At 35.5% G+C, this 14,562-nt stretch overlaps 1 protein-coding gene across 1 annotated transcript in view; it reads right to left on the bottom strand.

Moving 5' to 3' along the window:
• Nucleotides 1–10,135, bottom strand: part of LOC124154148 (dosage compensation regulator) — a 35,211-nt gene extending 25,076 nt beyond the window's left edge. Inside the window, exons 1-7 of the mRNA XM_046527725.1 lie at nt 10,027–10,135; nt 9,844–9,946; nt 9,589–9,758; nt 8,357–8,587; nt 8,044–8,183; nt 2,639–2,685; nt 671–900 (exon numbers count right to left, since the gene is read on the bottom strand). Coding sequence (XP_046383681.1) covers nt 671–900; nt 2,639–2,685; nt 8,044–8,183; nt 8,357–8,587; nt 9,589–9,758; nt 9,844–9,922 — 897 coding nt within the window. The 5' untranslated portion in view covers nt 9,923–9,946; nt 10,027–10,135. The remainder of the gene's footprint in view (nt 1–670; nt 901–2,638; nt 2,686–8,043; nt 8,184–8,356; nt 8,588–9,588; nt 9,759–9,843; nt 9,947–10,026) is intronic.
• Nucleotides 10,136–14,562: the final 4,427 nt, after the last annotated feature.

The raw sequence follows: 14,562 nt of genomic DNA, 5'->3' as shown, positions 1-14,562 counted from the left end.
ACTCACCTTAACACTCCAAATAATATGCCAACAATGCAATGTTTCAGTTGAGATTATTAAGAGTACCCATAATAAAACAAGCCAATTACAAACAATGTTTACCAATTGATGCGGCAGTTAGACTGCATCACCAATAATCTAGATCATTAGCTGAATGTGGGGTAAGGTGGGGAAGGGAAGGAAGAGAACAGTTGGTTTCCTTGACAGAATTAAGAGAAATATGTAGTTTAAAATGAATGAGGAACTAAAAAAATGGGGACCAGCTAGTAAGATTCTGCTCCACGTAGCCCTACCTAACTTGTTGTTTTCCAATAATAATGAGAGCAATATTAATAATCCTCACATTATTTTCTTCCACCTAGTCAAATATTATTTTGATTGCTTGAAAAATAATTTTCACTATGTTCGTAATGGTCACTAAATTTAAATTATCATTTCAATGTTAAAAGAAACTTCAAGATTTTCCTGACAAGGCATGAGAATCTCCGACATTTTGCATTTTCCCTGACTGGTGACCCATTATCTTTGACCTCTATCTATGCCATCCTGGTAGAAAGAGAATTTTCAACGTATTAATGCAACACCATTACAATGATCAAGCAACTCATCCCTAATGCTGACAATTCAGTGCTTACAAAATGAGTTTCTGTCAAAGGCAGAGTTTACTTACTATTTCAACAGGCTTCACACCAACTTTCTCCACAACTTCCATCACTTTTTGCTCAAGTTCTGGGCTGATAACAACAGGGTGAGGCTTCATTTGGACACTTTCTTTGTTTTTCTTAAGAGTACCAGTAAATGCCTCAATCACACCTAAATGATAAAGCTGCCTTACAACAGAAAGTGCACAACTTTTGGAGGCAGACTGCTTGTTGGAGCCCGTTTCTCTCCCAGTAATAGCTAGAGAATAAAAGCAAACATTTGAACACACTTGCTTTAAGAATACACCAGAGCTTTGATCATCCATACTAATGGAAGAAAAGGCCCAAACATATATATAATCACAAGAGACATATTAATGATTTGCAATAATATTCTTAGAAATATTTACTTGAGTATCTGTATTTACATGGCACTTTATCCACACTTCATGCCATTAAAAAACTAGTTGTTTTGAGCAAAGTAAAGAAGGAGTGTGTTCAGTGTGTTCAAATACATAAAACAAGGAAAAATAAACCACTGGCCCTTTGAACACTGTTAATAGTAAAAATAATATTTAAAAAGAGCCTAATAATAATACTCAAAGGACAAAGGTTCAAAAGTTGATTTTCATTATTTTTACTCAATTGAAATGTTTATCCCTGAAGAAAGAAGTAAATTTGCCAACATGTCAAATCATAAGTGAAAACTGAAGAAATTTTAAGATACATATTGTACAAATAAGGCATCCATATAAAATTAATATATCGATACCTCCACTGCACAAATGCTCAACAATCGCCCACCGAATGAAATCCGCTACATATCTAGTACTACTAGGGCTACTAGATGAGCGGATTTGATTTGGTGGACGATCTTTGAGTGTTTGTGCAGTCGAAGTATCGATATACCACTGCATTATTTATGACATTTATTTGCTGTCATTATCAGAGTTGGAATGGCAGTGGCCCAGTGGAAAAAGCACTTGATTAATGCTCAAAAGGTCCAAGGTAAAAATCTGTGTGAGGCCTACAGACACCCCAAACATAGTAACTCCTTCCATTTCGTTGTGGCCAAGGGAGAAACAATGGCCCCCAACACTGAATGCCTGAAACATACATGCCTGTAACTTCATCTAGGGCAAGCTCTACCCTCAATCTCTCAATACCAACCTTCAGATTAAATTATTGACTGACAATGAGTGAGTTAGAATTACATACATCCGACTAGGTAGAATTATGATTCAGCTTGAAAAAATGATAAGCCAGCAAGCATACTATGTATTCAGTCTAATCCATTGGAAAGGCTTTCTAGCACAGCTTGTGAACTAATTTCAAACACTACATGGATTCGAAATTACCAGCTTTTCTATCATGAGACCAATTTCAAGTTATGCAACCAATGGAATTAGAGGCAAACACTTTTTTAGGGCATGACAAGTATTACTGATTTTAATTTTCCCCTGCTTTCCAAACAGAAAAAGTTAATCATAGTGAAACAAAACCCAGTACTATTCCACAACTTTTTATTATTAGCTGTCAAAAAGTTATTCCTTGCATTTAAGAAATCACCTCAATTGAAGAGATCTTAAGAAATAAGGAGTATTTAGATAAAAGAGAGCTAAATATAAAAACACAATTACTTTGCTTCATAAGAGAAAACAAAATATTGAAAAATCATGAATTTACTAAGGGTTTATATGAGAAATGAATTTTTTTCGATTATGAAAAGTGTTGAAATTATTTTAAATACCTCTGCTTAGTACCCAGTTTTACAAAAATTTTCTCCTGAACGAAAATCCTGGCTACCAGACTGTATCTAACTAACACTGTTTACAATATTTTTTCCATTAAAATCAATTCTTTGGTAAATAGCACATTCAACTTCTCAAATTTAAAAAAAGCACTGTGTGACACTTTGGGATTTTGAAATGCTGTTCTCTTGATGTGAAATTCCACTTCGGTGAAAAAAAAGAACCAAAAAAATTTTATGTACTCACTTCTATTCAGCTGCCTCACTCTAATGCTTAGCTCTGCAACGAAACTCCTGAAAAAGCAAAAGCACAAGTATTTTTTTTTAGAAAAACATGAATTGAGCAAATATGATTTAGCATCACTTTAAATGTATGAAATTTACTGAGTAAACCTAAATATGTAAGCTGTAGTGAGAAGTATAATTCATATGTAATAAAATGTCCCAAGAAGTTTTACAATAAAAAATCCTACCAAGACCTTCAGATACAAACCAAACAAGAATAAACAAAATATAATGCTATATTACAGAATAATCAAGAAAGCTCAACTGCCAGGAAATTGGAAACTTTATTTCTAGAAAACAACATGTGCATTTTTCAAAAGCTAAAATTGATCATTTTAAACCTAAATTTTCATCAAATAAATATAACATCAGGTATAAACCTCAAGAATAATTATGATGCCTCTTTCCTTGGCATAAGCATATAAAAGGAAAAATTAGGATAAAGGTTCCCGCTTAGTAGGGCTATAGACAAAATAAAAATTTCAAAACTTTACATCATATCAATCAAACAAGAAACCCATTGTTGAATTTATGAAAATATTTCCCAAATTTCTGGTATAGATCAGTTGAAGAACTCAGGTTATGGCAACGATAATAAATACACTAATACTCACAAAATTAAACTTCACACATGAATCGAAGCATTAAAGGGTTTGATATACATATTTTAAAATACAGCAGACTCCCGATTATCCGCCTGCTGTTTATCCGGGCTACTGATTATCACTGCACTCTCGCTCAATTTTTTCAGTGATCTTTATTTTTTTAAATCGGATGCAAAATCATCAGAATTACAGCATTAATGCTAGGATACACCGGGCTCATTATTACCGTTAGAATCCCCTTCCTAAAACAGAAGCGATCACGTGCTAGCTGCATTCACGTGTTCCTGTTTTTCAAGCCTTGCAGTGTGCAACCGTGCTCCTTGATCACAGATACACATTGCGCAGCAGTTGCAAACTGGCCAACTTAAGCGAGACACGACTACATGGCGTGGTGCCTGACAGTGTAGTCAGGGGCGCCGACTTACAAAAAGTATTAGGGGGGCCCATATCGGAGGTCTTGCCCCGGGAAGAGGTTAAAGTCAAAGTGTGTCGCAGCACCGAAACACTACCATGATTCACACCACTTGATTCAGTTAACCTAATTATTTGTTTTAATACATTGTTGAATTGTTTTTAAAAGGTAACTATCGTCAAACATGGGAAATAAAAATAACAAATATATTTATGTGATTTCACAAAGCATAGTATAACTTAATTATTTTCTTGAATTATTGAGGGGGCTCCGCCCCCCCAAACGAATCTTTGAGGGGGCTCGGGCCCCCTCAGGCCCCATGGAGTCGGCGCCACTGAGTGTAGTTTATATTGTCGTGCAGTGGTTTTGAAGCATTCATGCAAACCACTTTTCTACATCCATGATCACACAGCCACAGATGCGTGGTTTTCGAGACCAGGCCTTACGTGGAGCATTAATAATATGAGTACAACCATGTTATCGCCACTAAAAAGATTGCGAACTGGCGAAGAAAGCTCTCAATGAGTCTGGGAAGCACTGTTAAATAACAGAATAACTGCATAAATAATAACATATTGTTTGTTTTACGTAAATTATGAACATTACGAGACATTTAAGTGAAAGTTTGGATTATCCGTGTTTTCTGAGTATTCGTGCCGTCTCTCCCCATCATTAGCCCGGACAAGCGGGAGTGTACTGTATGATACAGGACCTCAAATTTAAAAAGCTTCGGATGAAAGTATTTCTTGATTTTTGGTCTTACTAATAATAATTTATGGTATAATATCAATTTAAATAGTATGATACAATACATCAAGTTCATAATAATCAAGAAACTACAGAAAAGACATTTTATTGTGTGAAAATTGTTGCACACATGACAGTAAAGTTTGAACAATATGAAATAGACGGGCTTTCACAAGTCCAAAAGAAGTAAAGCACCTTCCACCCATACAAGGGAATGAAGAAGAAATGCAACATTTCAGGAAAAACTATGAACACTAAAATATAGTTGCAACAGTTGAACTCGAAAACCATAATTTAAAAGTAAAAAATGTTTTTAATATCCTTTCCCAAATATGTATTACAGGTTCAAATTTCCTGAATTTTTATCTCACTTCTGTATTGAAATTGAGTTAACTCAGTGCATTCAAATCCAAATGAAGCCTTTGAAAAAGCAAAAACAAAGATTCTCACAGGGGAAGGAGATTAAATAAAAGGAGCTGGCTCTGACAAAAAAGTAGTGCCCAAGTCTGGGGTGGGCTCTTCCCTTGCTCATTCAAATTAACCTTATGGTTATAGTGACAGGTAACTTTTGTATAATTCAACAGCTTTAATACAAAGTTCTGCTGTTTTATTTAACTCAACATTTTAAATGGCATTCTAGTACTGATATTGGCACATTGAAGCATTCTCAGTATTAAAACTCAGCAAAGACGTCGATGACTAAGTTCTCTTAAAATTTTCACCAGTGTTGCAACAGGAGTAACAAGCATGCTTTGAATAATTGTAACTCTCGCAGCTACAGTCACCAAACCAGTAATTAAAGGTACATATAAACTGTAGAGCAAAATATAGCTAGAGTTCGTCTACTCAAGCGAGACATGTGGTGGAATAACTGAGAGCATTTCATTCAATTGAGACACCAGGAAGGCATCAGACCATTATTTTGCTTAACTTTAGACCTGCTGAAATGAATCAGAATTTAATTTTTTTCCTAATTTTAAAATAGTTTTGGCATAAGGAATTGATGTGCTCTAGCGAGAGAAGATACTCTACCTGACCACCCAGATAGAGCAAGAGCAGTCCAGCGAGAAACCCTGCCTTTCTGTTCACAATGCCTCTCTAGCATAAGAGCAGCTCTATGACATGAACTCAGTCTCACTAGCTGCAGTGCTATCAGAAATGTTTAAATTGTAGACTTTTCTGGTAGACTGTTATCACTAGAGCAAATCTAGCTAAAAAAATCTACAGTGTACATGTACCTTAAGTGTGTTAAAATGAAAAAAGCTTATTCATAAAAATCATGCAAATCCGAAAATGGGTAATATATGTACATATATCTTATTAATTTGACAGAACTCATTTCACCAAATAGCATCATCCAAATTAGAGACAATTCAAGTCAACCAATTTCAAATTTGAACTGCATGAGAGTCAACCATTAAACAACTGAGTTCAAGGATAATTTTATAAAATACAAGATAAACATGGCATTCTACTCACCTCTATAATTTCCAGATATTTCTTTGGCACAGAGACTGACACCAAAGTCTGACTTAGAGAATAACTTCAGCTTAATCACCTGAATAAAATGGCAGTGCAAAACCATGAAACCATTTTTGTTTTCCAATTATAACATTAATTACCCAGAAAAAATATTTCAGGCTCTAAATTTAAAATACAAATTTCAAGCACAGAAATATTGACTCAAGGACCACATTAATTTATACGTCAATAACGTTTTAACTACACGCATACAATTTTCTGAAAAAAAGGTAATTAGAAGAAATAACTCTTCATGACATTTAAAAATAATAAAAAAAGAAATAACATTAAATATGGAAGGCTACACACATTTAATATTTCGATCAGACATCTGAAAAATTGGCTATATAACCAATGGTAATTCTTCAATATAGTACTTCTTCATTGTTCATTTCCCATATTCAACATTTGGTATATCGCTCACTTAAGAATAATATAAAAGACATTTAACTTCATACGGAGCGACACGAGATTTATTCTAAAAATGCCCATTGCTTAATTAAAAAATAGGAAGCCAAGTTTTCCAGCTTTCCCGTCCATTAAAAAGGAAATCAATATCACAGTAAATACATATTTATTGAAGAATTATGGCAACAAAATTTCCGGCACAAATGCTCTAGTTTGAACACCTTGAATTGAAGATATCAAACAAATGAAATGACATTCATTCATGATGTCAACTCATGGAAAAATGTCATATGGATACTTTCACAGCTTTTATTTCAATTTTATAAAATACAAAAATAACAAATACAAATGGACTACTAATACACAGATATTGAGTAACAAATATCATCCGTAAAGTAAACAAATAGACATCACCAAAATGAAAACACTATCCAACCCCCCCCCCCTACTAGGATCACAATTTATAATTGTTTCATGGTAATGCACAGCCAAAATTTAAAGATACAACAGCCTCTATTGTGAGAGTAAGTCATCAGGAACTTCTCTCCATGGAGCTGCAAAAATTGATGCAGTTACCATGAAGATAAGTTCCTTAGTATGTATGGATCAGAAGCTGAAGCAACTCTCAATTGTACACATATGTATTCAACACCAATTAATTACAACACATGATGTATGTAACCTACAGACACAAGGGACGTTTAAGAATTCATACCACAAACAGCATTCTCTTCTAAGCATTTAAATACAAGGGCACATAAGGGCATACATTTCTAAGTTAAAGCATACATGTTTACTGCATGTATTTCAGTCCTTAGAAAACAAGGGAAGGTGTGATATGTCATGATACTTACCTTTGTACTTCTACAAAAAAGGAGACATTAAGGGTAAATGCTAAGCTTATCAGTGTAAGATCTAATCCACCATTTAACTTTACCTGTGAATTTTCATAACTTTATTTGCAATGAAAGCCATTCACAGATTTGTGGGCCCTGATTTGAATGAAAATGAATGTTTAAAATCGCCATTGCTCCTAAATCCACTGAATCAAAGGAACCTTCTCCAACTACCTTGGTGGTTTAAGTGTGGTAGTATTTGCTGTTGGCAGTGGTGTAGGTTCGAGACTCTGATGGGACACTTAAATATCCCATCTCACATGATTTAGGATCAACAGGAAATAAATGCTGTACATGCAGTGCAGTGACAGCAAGATCATTCATTTTTGAACTCTTTTCTTGATTTTTTACAACCTTTTCTAGGAGAGTAGAATAGCCATTTAGGAATTTTATGCACTATTTAAGAAGAAACTTGCCAGATACAACGGCTTGTTTTGGCTGAATATTTTCAGACCATGGCATTTAAGAATACTTATAGAGCATGTTAAGGGTGTTCCTGGATATTGAAAAAGATATACATACACAAAATAGAACCTCTAATGGCAACTCTGCCCTTGGAAGGGAAATTAAAAATTTTTCCAGTAGCTAACTGTACAATGTAATACTGTAGAATACATAGTTTCTTTCCTAAGACATGTGCATTAAATTATGATGAATGATTAACAAAGAAAAAAATATTATTAATTCTTACCATATATAGCTACTTAATTAACATTAATAGAGACTAATATCACCAGCTGAAAAATAATTAAAGTTAACTCAACCTTATTGGACATACCTTGTATGATCAGGCCCAACGAGAGTGTACTTATAATCTGCTTGAATTTTATTTATTTGCATGAACTGATGCAGTTTTGACTTTGCATTCTCAATTGTCCAGTTACCATGGATCGCTGCATTTACATCCAAGTCTTCAGCCTAGAAGATGAAGTAACATCGGAGATTACACTTGAAAAGATAATATGCCTCACAGTAACTACATAAAAGCTATCAAAATACAATGCAGGACACAGATGCAGACAACCACTGATCAAATAGACTGAAAACCCATATAACACCTATTTAGACTATAATCTATGAGATAAACTTACATCTTCTACTTTTTGCTGATCAGCCAAGCGATCCATAAAGTTATATGAACCATGTTCATTTTCTCCTTCTGCACGATAAGGCCGATATGCTTCACCCATATCATTTGGTCCATAACCAGGCTGAAAAACTGGTCGTGTGAGACCTAAAGATAAATGAGGGGCCGGTGCAGAACTATTTGGAAGCTCCTGAGGGGCTCCATCAGCTGGCTGAACAAGTGGTGTTCCAGTTCCCTTGATATATAAATGAAAATAAACATACAGCACATATGCATAGAACTACCTTTACAATAAATCTAACAAATTACCACTGCATTCAAATTACTCATGCATATGAATTTTACATACAATTTTACACTATATGGCGCAGTGTAAAATTCCTTAATTACAGTGATTTAATTGTATTGTTACTAAATATTAAAATGGATAAATGTTTCAAGAATTTTATATATTCATGACTAAATGAAAGTGTTAGGTTATTTTATTCAGTCAAATTTATTTTCAACTATTTATAAGTGATATAAGACGTTTAAGGATTGTTTCAGTTGTCTCAAATCCCTACCATATAATACTGGCCTAGTAAAATAAAGGGTATACGAATATAGGGAAAAATAAATCATTTCGTAATGCCTGAACATTTGATATACGTACATATGATGTTTTCCTTGGGTCATCTCTAACTTACAGGCACATTTTCTCGAACCGCTTGTCTTTAAGTGAGAGGTTTCATAGTTGAAGGGTTTGGCACATTCTTTCCCATTTCACGTTTAGACACCCTCACCATCCCTAGCTACTGCTCTGTACCAAATCTTGGTTTTAGGGGCTCTAAAGAAGGGAACTGATAATGATCTCACGAGTACCTCATCTGAACTCCAACTCAAGACGTAGAATGGCTAATCAAATCAATTTGTATCGACGAGGATGTGGCCCTTAAGAATGGATACGATAATACCAACCTACTACCACATTAACACAATCATCACATTATACAGGTTATATGGCACTTTAGAATTAGCTATCCATTATACCAGAGAGAATTTCAACGAGAAAAAGCAGGCAGATAGGAACCGAAATAAGATTATCGGGGAGCAAACACCCTTGATACACAGTAGGAACTCCCATGATCGAGATTGGATTCATTTTGGGATCATATCTCAAAGTTATCGACGGAAGAACACCCAATTTATACCAAAAGATGACTAGATTTAAGACAACAGATAAAATTAAGATCTCACATCTGATGGCACATCATTAGGGTTGACGTGGCCTTGGCGACATAAATATTGCACGAAATCTTTGGCAGCATTCAGCTGTGAATCTTTCTTGTTAGTAGAATTTCCAGCACCAACATAATCAAATCCTTCTACTCGCACTTCACATAAAAACCGCTGCCGGTGTTTTGGACCTAATAAGCAGAGGTGACATTACGTAAGACAATTGCCAAAAAATTTCCTCGTTAAACACGAAAATTCTACGTGGTAATCACTTACCAGTTGGTCGAACATCGTATTGTGGAACAACTTTTCTTTTTCCACACCAAGCATACAGAAATGTTTTTATGTCCGACATTTCTGTATACGGGCGATGGTTTCACTACGTGGAAGAAATGGAAAAATACAGACAAAATCGCACTTAAATTCATGCAGTTAACTTATCAACAATAAAATACTAACATCCGAACTAAATAAGATCGCCGGTTCAATAAAAAAATCCTGTAATGCTGAGAACAGGCAGCAGTATCATTACAGTAGTCAACAACCGTAGACCGCGTTGATGGAAACAAGATCGACGAGTTCGATATATTTTTCGATTTTGAGCTGATATATCATTCAGAACCGCGCGACTTTTGACCTGCGATTATTTGGATAACGTTTATCATAGAATATATCACTGCACACATCATACCAAAGGTGATGGAATCATATACTCCACTTATAAAAACTTTATGATAGCATAATATTATAACTTTTGTAATGTTGTAGTGGTCATGGGATCACCCCGAATGCACTGAGGTAGGCGAACAAGTCTGTTATCACCAGTACATGTGTGTAATGTGGTGCAACGATTCTAATTGCTACTTAATAAATATTAAGAGATCCCAGAGTGAGTATGCGAAGTCATTTATGAATATTATGGAAATGCAGCATAGCACAGCCGTTGTCGCAACTGATTTCTAAGGGAACCAGTATAATTTCAAGTACTATAGTCGTGAAACCTATCAGTCCTCAACTGGACATTACCAAGGTAAAGTGGCTGCAGGACTCAATATTCCCATGAAATTAGAGCTGGAAGGAAATGTCCATTAAAACTAGAACATACAGAAGTGTCAATTTGAAGTTTATTTGGGAGCTATAATAATACGTCTCTTGGGCGAGATTGGGACTAGAAAGTCCCATCTTCCAACAAAGTGTTTTTCATTATTAATTCCATATACATAACGCTATCAGCATTGAGGAGACCCCAGCTGCAGTGGCTGCTCTTTCAGCTTCTGAGAAGAAAGTATACTGGGAACAAGGTGCAAAGACAATGTTAAATACTGTTGGAGAGGAAGCCATAGACTTGGCAGTGACTTTTGACCTTGATGATGGAGAGACAGAGGCATAACACTATGGGGAAGGAGGATGAGGGGATAGATCCCCCCCTAAAAGCCTCAGAGAAATGAAAAAGTTATTTAAAACTATTGCCTAGTTTTGGAATTTAAAGTTAAATTCAATTTAATCCTTTCCTGCTGGTATTTTCCGTGCTACGAGTAGCATGAGAATATTTTAAACCTCTCTGTACGGAGCTCTTTTTTGGGTTGGAGTTACTGTGGTATTTTCGTCCCTCAGATTTGGGACCCAGCTCAACTGGGGCGCATGTCCCTTATCCCGGCCACTGGACTACACCCTCTAACCCTATCAGAGCACGAATCCACAGTAAACTTATTGCATTACCAGTGTTTTTTTCAACCAAACATTGTACTTGATTTTCAATAATTCACTCTTCTAAAAGAATTACTAACCTTTTTTAAGCATTGTGGAATTTCAAACAGATTTCTAGCATTAATAACAACAAAGTTAGTAAATAAAAGGTAATAAGGCTAAAAGTCCAGCAGTCCGTTATTTTTTACACTAAAATTTTGTTTAAAAATTGCTTACACACAGAACAGAGCGAAGAATTCATTTCAAAGTATGAAATATTGTAGTATGCAACAAAATATATCATTGAAAAAACTATGGACAATATAACCACTTCGCAACGTATTCCTGCAGTGAGGATGATCGTAAATGAGTGGGAGGGTTGGGCGTTTTTGCATGGATAGTGGCCCTAAGGACTCGCTAGGCTGGGTCTCATGCCGGGCCTTATTGTATCAGACAATTGCTACCTCAGCGGTCACTTCCCTTCCCACTTGTCAGCTAGAGCCGACATCCGCTCGTTTGTGTTAAAAAATCTGCGACAGCTATATCTGACGTTGGGTGTAATGGGTTTGAAAATTCCCGTTGGCTCCACCTGACGTCCGCCAAAATGATGAAAAATGTATATCCAGGCATATCATTTTTTAAAAATTTCCTGGACCCCCTGTTGCCTAGGAAGTAGGATCACTATCTCAAGCCATCCCATCCCCCCAATAAGTATATGTTCCTAGTTATGCCACAGAAGAGAGAGGTATGATTATGAGTGAATGATAAAGTGATAAACTGTGTCATAAAAGGTATTACATATTAAGTATTTGCCTCATAAGATGTGTTACCTCATCTGGATTAAGTAGCTGAAATATCTCAATACAGGTATTGTGTTGCAACTTCATACAGTACTCATAAATTCTTGAGACAAAAGTTTTGGTTTTTGTGCGTACCTGAATTTTTTCAAAAAATTAATCAACAGATTTTTGTAGGAATAACAAACGTCCTGGTATACTTTGATGGCGTATTGTGTACGTGTAAGGATGAAAATAACATAATTTTGCAGTCTGCAAAATCCTGGAACAGGTGAGATCATGCTGCAATTTTGAATTTATCCACTTAAATTACAAATTAAAATGATTCACATTAAATGTAGGTAAAATATTTTCTGAGAAAGGAATGTCAACTGTCTCAGAGAAGCTTTATTAGAATTGGAGGAGCCGAACAATAAGAAAGTTCTTCAGACAGTCTGAGGGATGATAAATTATGTGAGCAATTTTCTACCTAAAATGGCCACATTATGACTGTTATACCAAGAAACCTTTTAAAAAATAATAGTTTATCATGGGACCACTTTACATTACAAAGTGTTTAGAGAACTGTAAATGTATTTTTTTATAGCTCCAGATTTGGCTAATTTTAATGGAGAAAAATTTTCAATCACTCTTCCCAGGAAAGGTTATATAGATAGGTAGGCTATTTGCTACAAAATGGTCATGAACTTTTGTATCAAGAAATCTTTCTATCAATGAAAAAGTTAAATATTAGCAATATGCTTTGCATTCAGAATTGTTCCATACATAATTTCATACATGGATACAGGGGCGGATTCAGGATTTCTTTCTGGGGGGAGGTGGGGGAACAGCGATACCTCGTAATACAAAACGAATGCAATAATGGGACCGTATTAAAAATATTGCATATTTTTTAAAGAGTCTGGGAGGGAGACTTGCCCCCATGCCTCCCCCCCTAGATCTGCCTATGCATGGATATGTGGGTCATGTGGAAATCCAAACAGATCATAAGCCTTTAGTTGCTGTCATGGTCAAGCCAATACCATAAAATAGGATCCCAGAAATTACAGAGGATGAGATAAAAGTCAAATCAATATAGCTTTAAGGTAACATACATCCCAGGGAAATTTATTTGTGAGTCAGATTTAATCTCAAGACACAATGAAGTTGAAGATGACAAAAGAGATAGTTCATAGGGTGAGTATGTCTTCCTATATGACCAAAAGTGCACCAGAATTTAGTACAACCAATAGTCCAAGACAAAGAACATCAAAGTTTGATAGATGAATGTAAAAAAGGTCAACTGGCTAAAACAGCTAAACTAACTCCCTAACAACCTTCATAAAACTTTGGAAAGTGAAAGTATCAGCTATTTGTAGAGCATGAGTTATTATTGCTAAATGATGAGGAAAAAAGTATTGTTCGAGTAGTAGTGCCTAAATCAATGAGAGATAAAATGTTGGAATTAGTTCATCCCTGTTCAACGTCCAGGTAAGAGAGTAGCAATTAAACACCCTCATGAAAAGTGGAGTAGAGAATCATAGTACACACGAGCCTATTTAGAACATGATGGGAAAGTATCTGCAATAAAGCGTTCAATGAAATATCCATATAATCCATAGAGCCAATTGAAAATGAAGATTTTGAAATTAATTTTAACCATCAGAATGCTGCTGAACTAAAGCACCACCAATATCTCCTGTAGCCAGTAGGTGTAAGGGTGGAAGAAATGTAAAGTCTGCAGGGTACAAGGACTTTTTGATGTCAAAAATGCAAAGATAATTTTGAGAGGGAAATGTTGTAATGTTTTATTACATAGTGGTCACATGATCACCCAGAATGTACTAAGGTTGGCAGTTGGACTAAGTTGGTAATCACAAGTCAAAGTGTGTGACATTGAGTGATAATTCTAGTTGCTGTTAAATAACTATTAAAAGAACCTACAGGGAGAGTATACAAAGTCATTTATGAATATTATGGAAATGCAACAGTACCATAACTTTATTTGGTGCCATGAGGTATTTATACTCCAGAGAGAGCAGGGTGCATAACTTTCCATGCAGTACATATTGTGTTGAAGTGCTTTGCTTGCTATGGAGTCTGGCCCCTGACCCTCTTGACAGATAAGCACATAATCGAACACCTATCTACCACCACACTCTTATATTATAGACTGTAAGTGGTTCTTGCGTGCCCAAAGACAAGAGCTTGGACTGCTTCCAAGTCTTGGCAAATGATTCAGAGAGTGATTGTTTTTGGGGGTTCACTACTTTCCTCTGCATCTTGATTGCATACAAACCTCTGTGATAATGCATTTGCTAAGACAAATGGCTTAGAGATATTCTCCACAAATAATTATCTTTATATCTAGCCCAAGAGGAATACCTGAATCTTGTTTGCTGAGTTGGCAAAATGAAAGTAAGAATTGGAGAGCCACCTTAGCACTTACCAATTTTATTTTGCCACCAATTACTAAGGGAGGAACTTCCTAACACTCTTAAATCTCCCACTGATCCAAAATACCAGTGATGAT

Source organism: Ischnura elegans, chromosome 1 (genome assembly GCF_921293095.1).
Source record: "Ischnura elegans chromosome 1, ioIscEleg1.1, whole genome shotgun sequence".
NCBI lineage: Eukaryota > Metazoa > Arthropoda > Insecta > Odonata > Coenagrionidae > Ischnura > Ischnura elegans.
The sequence above is the reverse complement of the archived record's forward strand: the minus strand, read 5'-3'. Positions and strand labels throughout refer to the sequence as shown.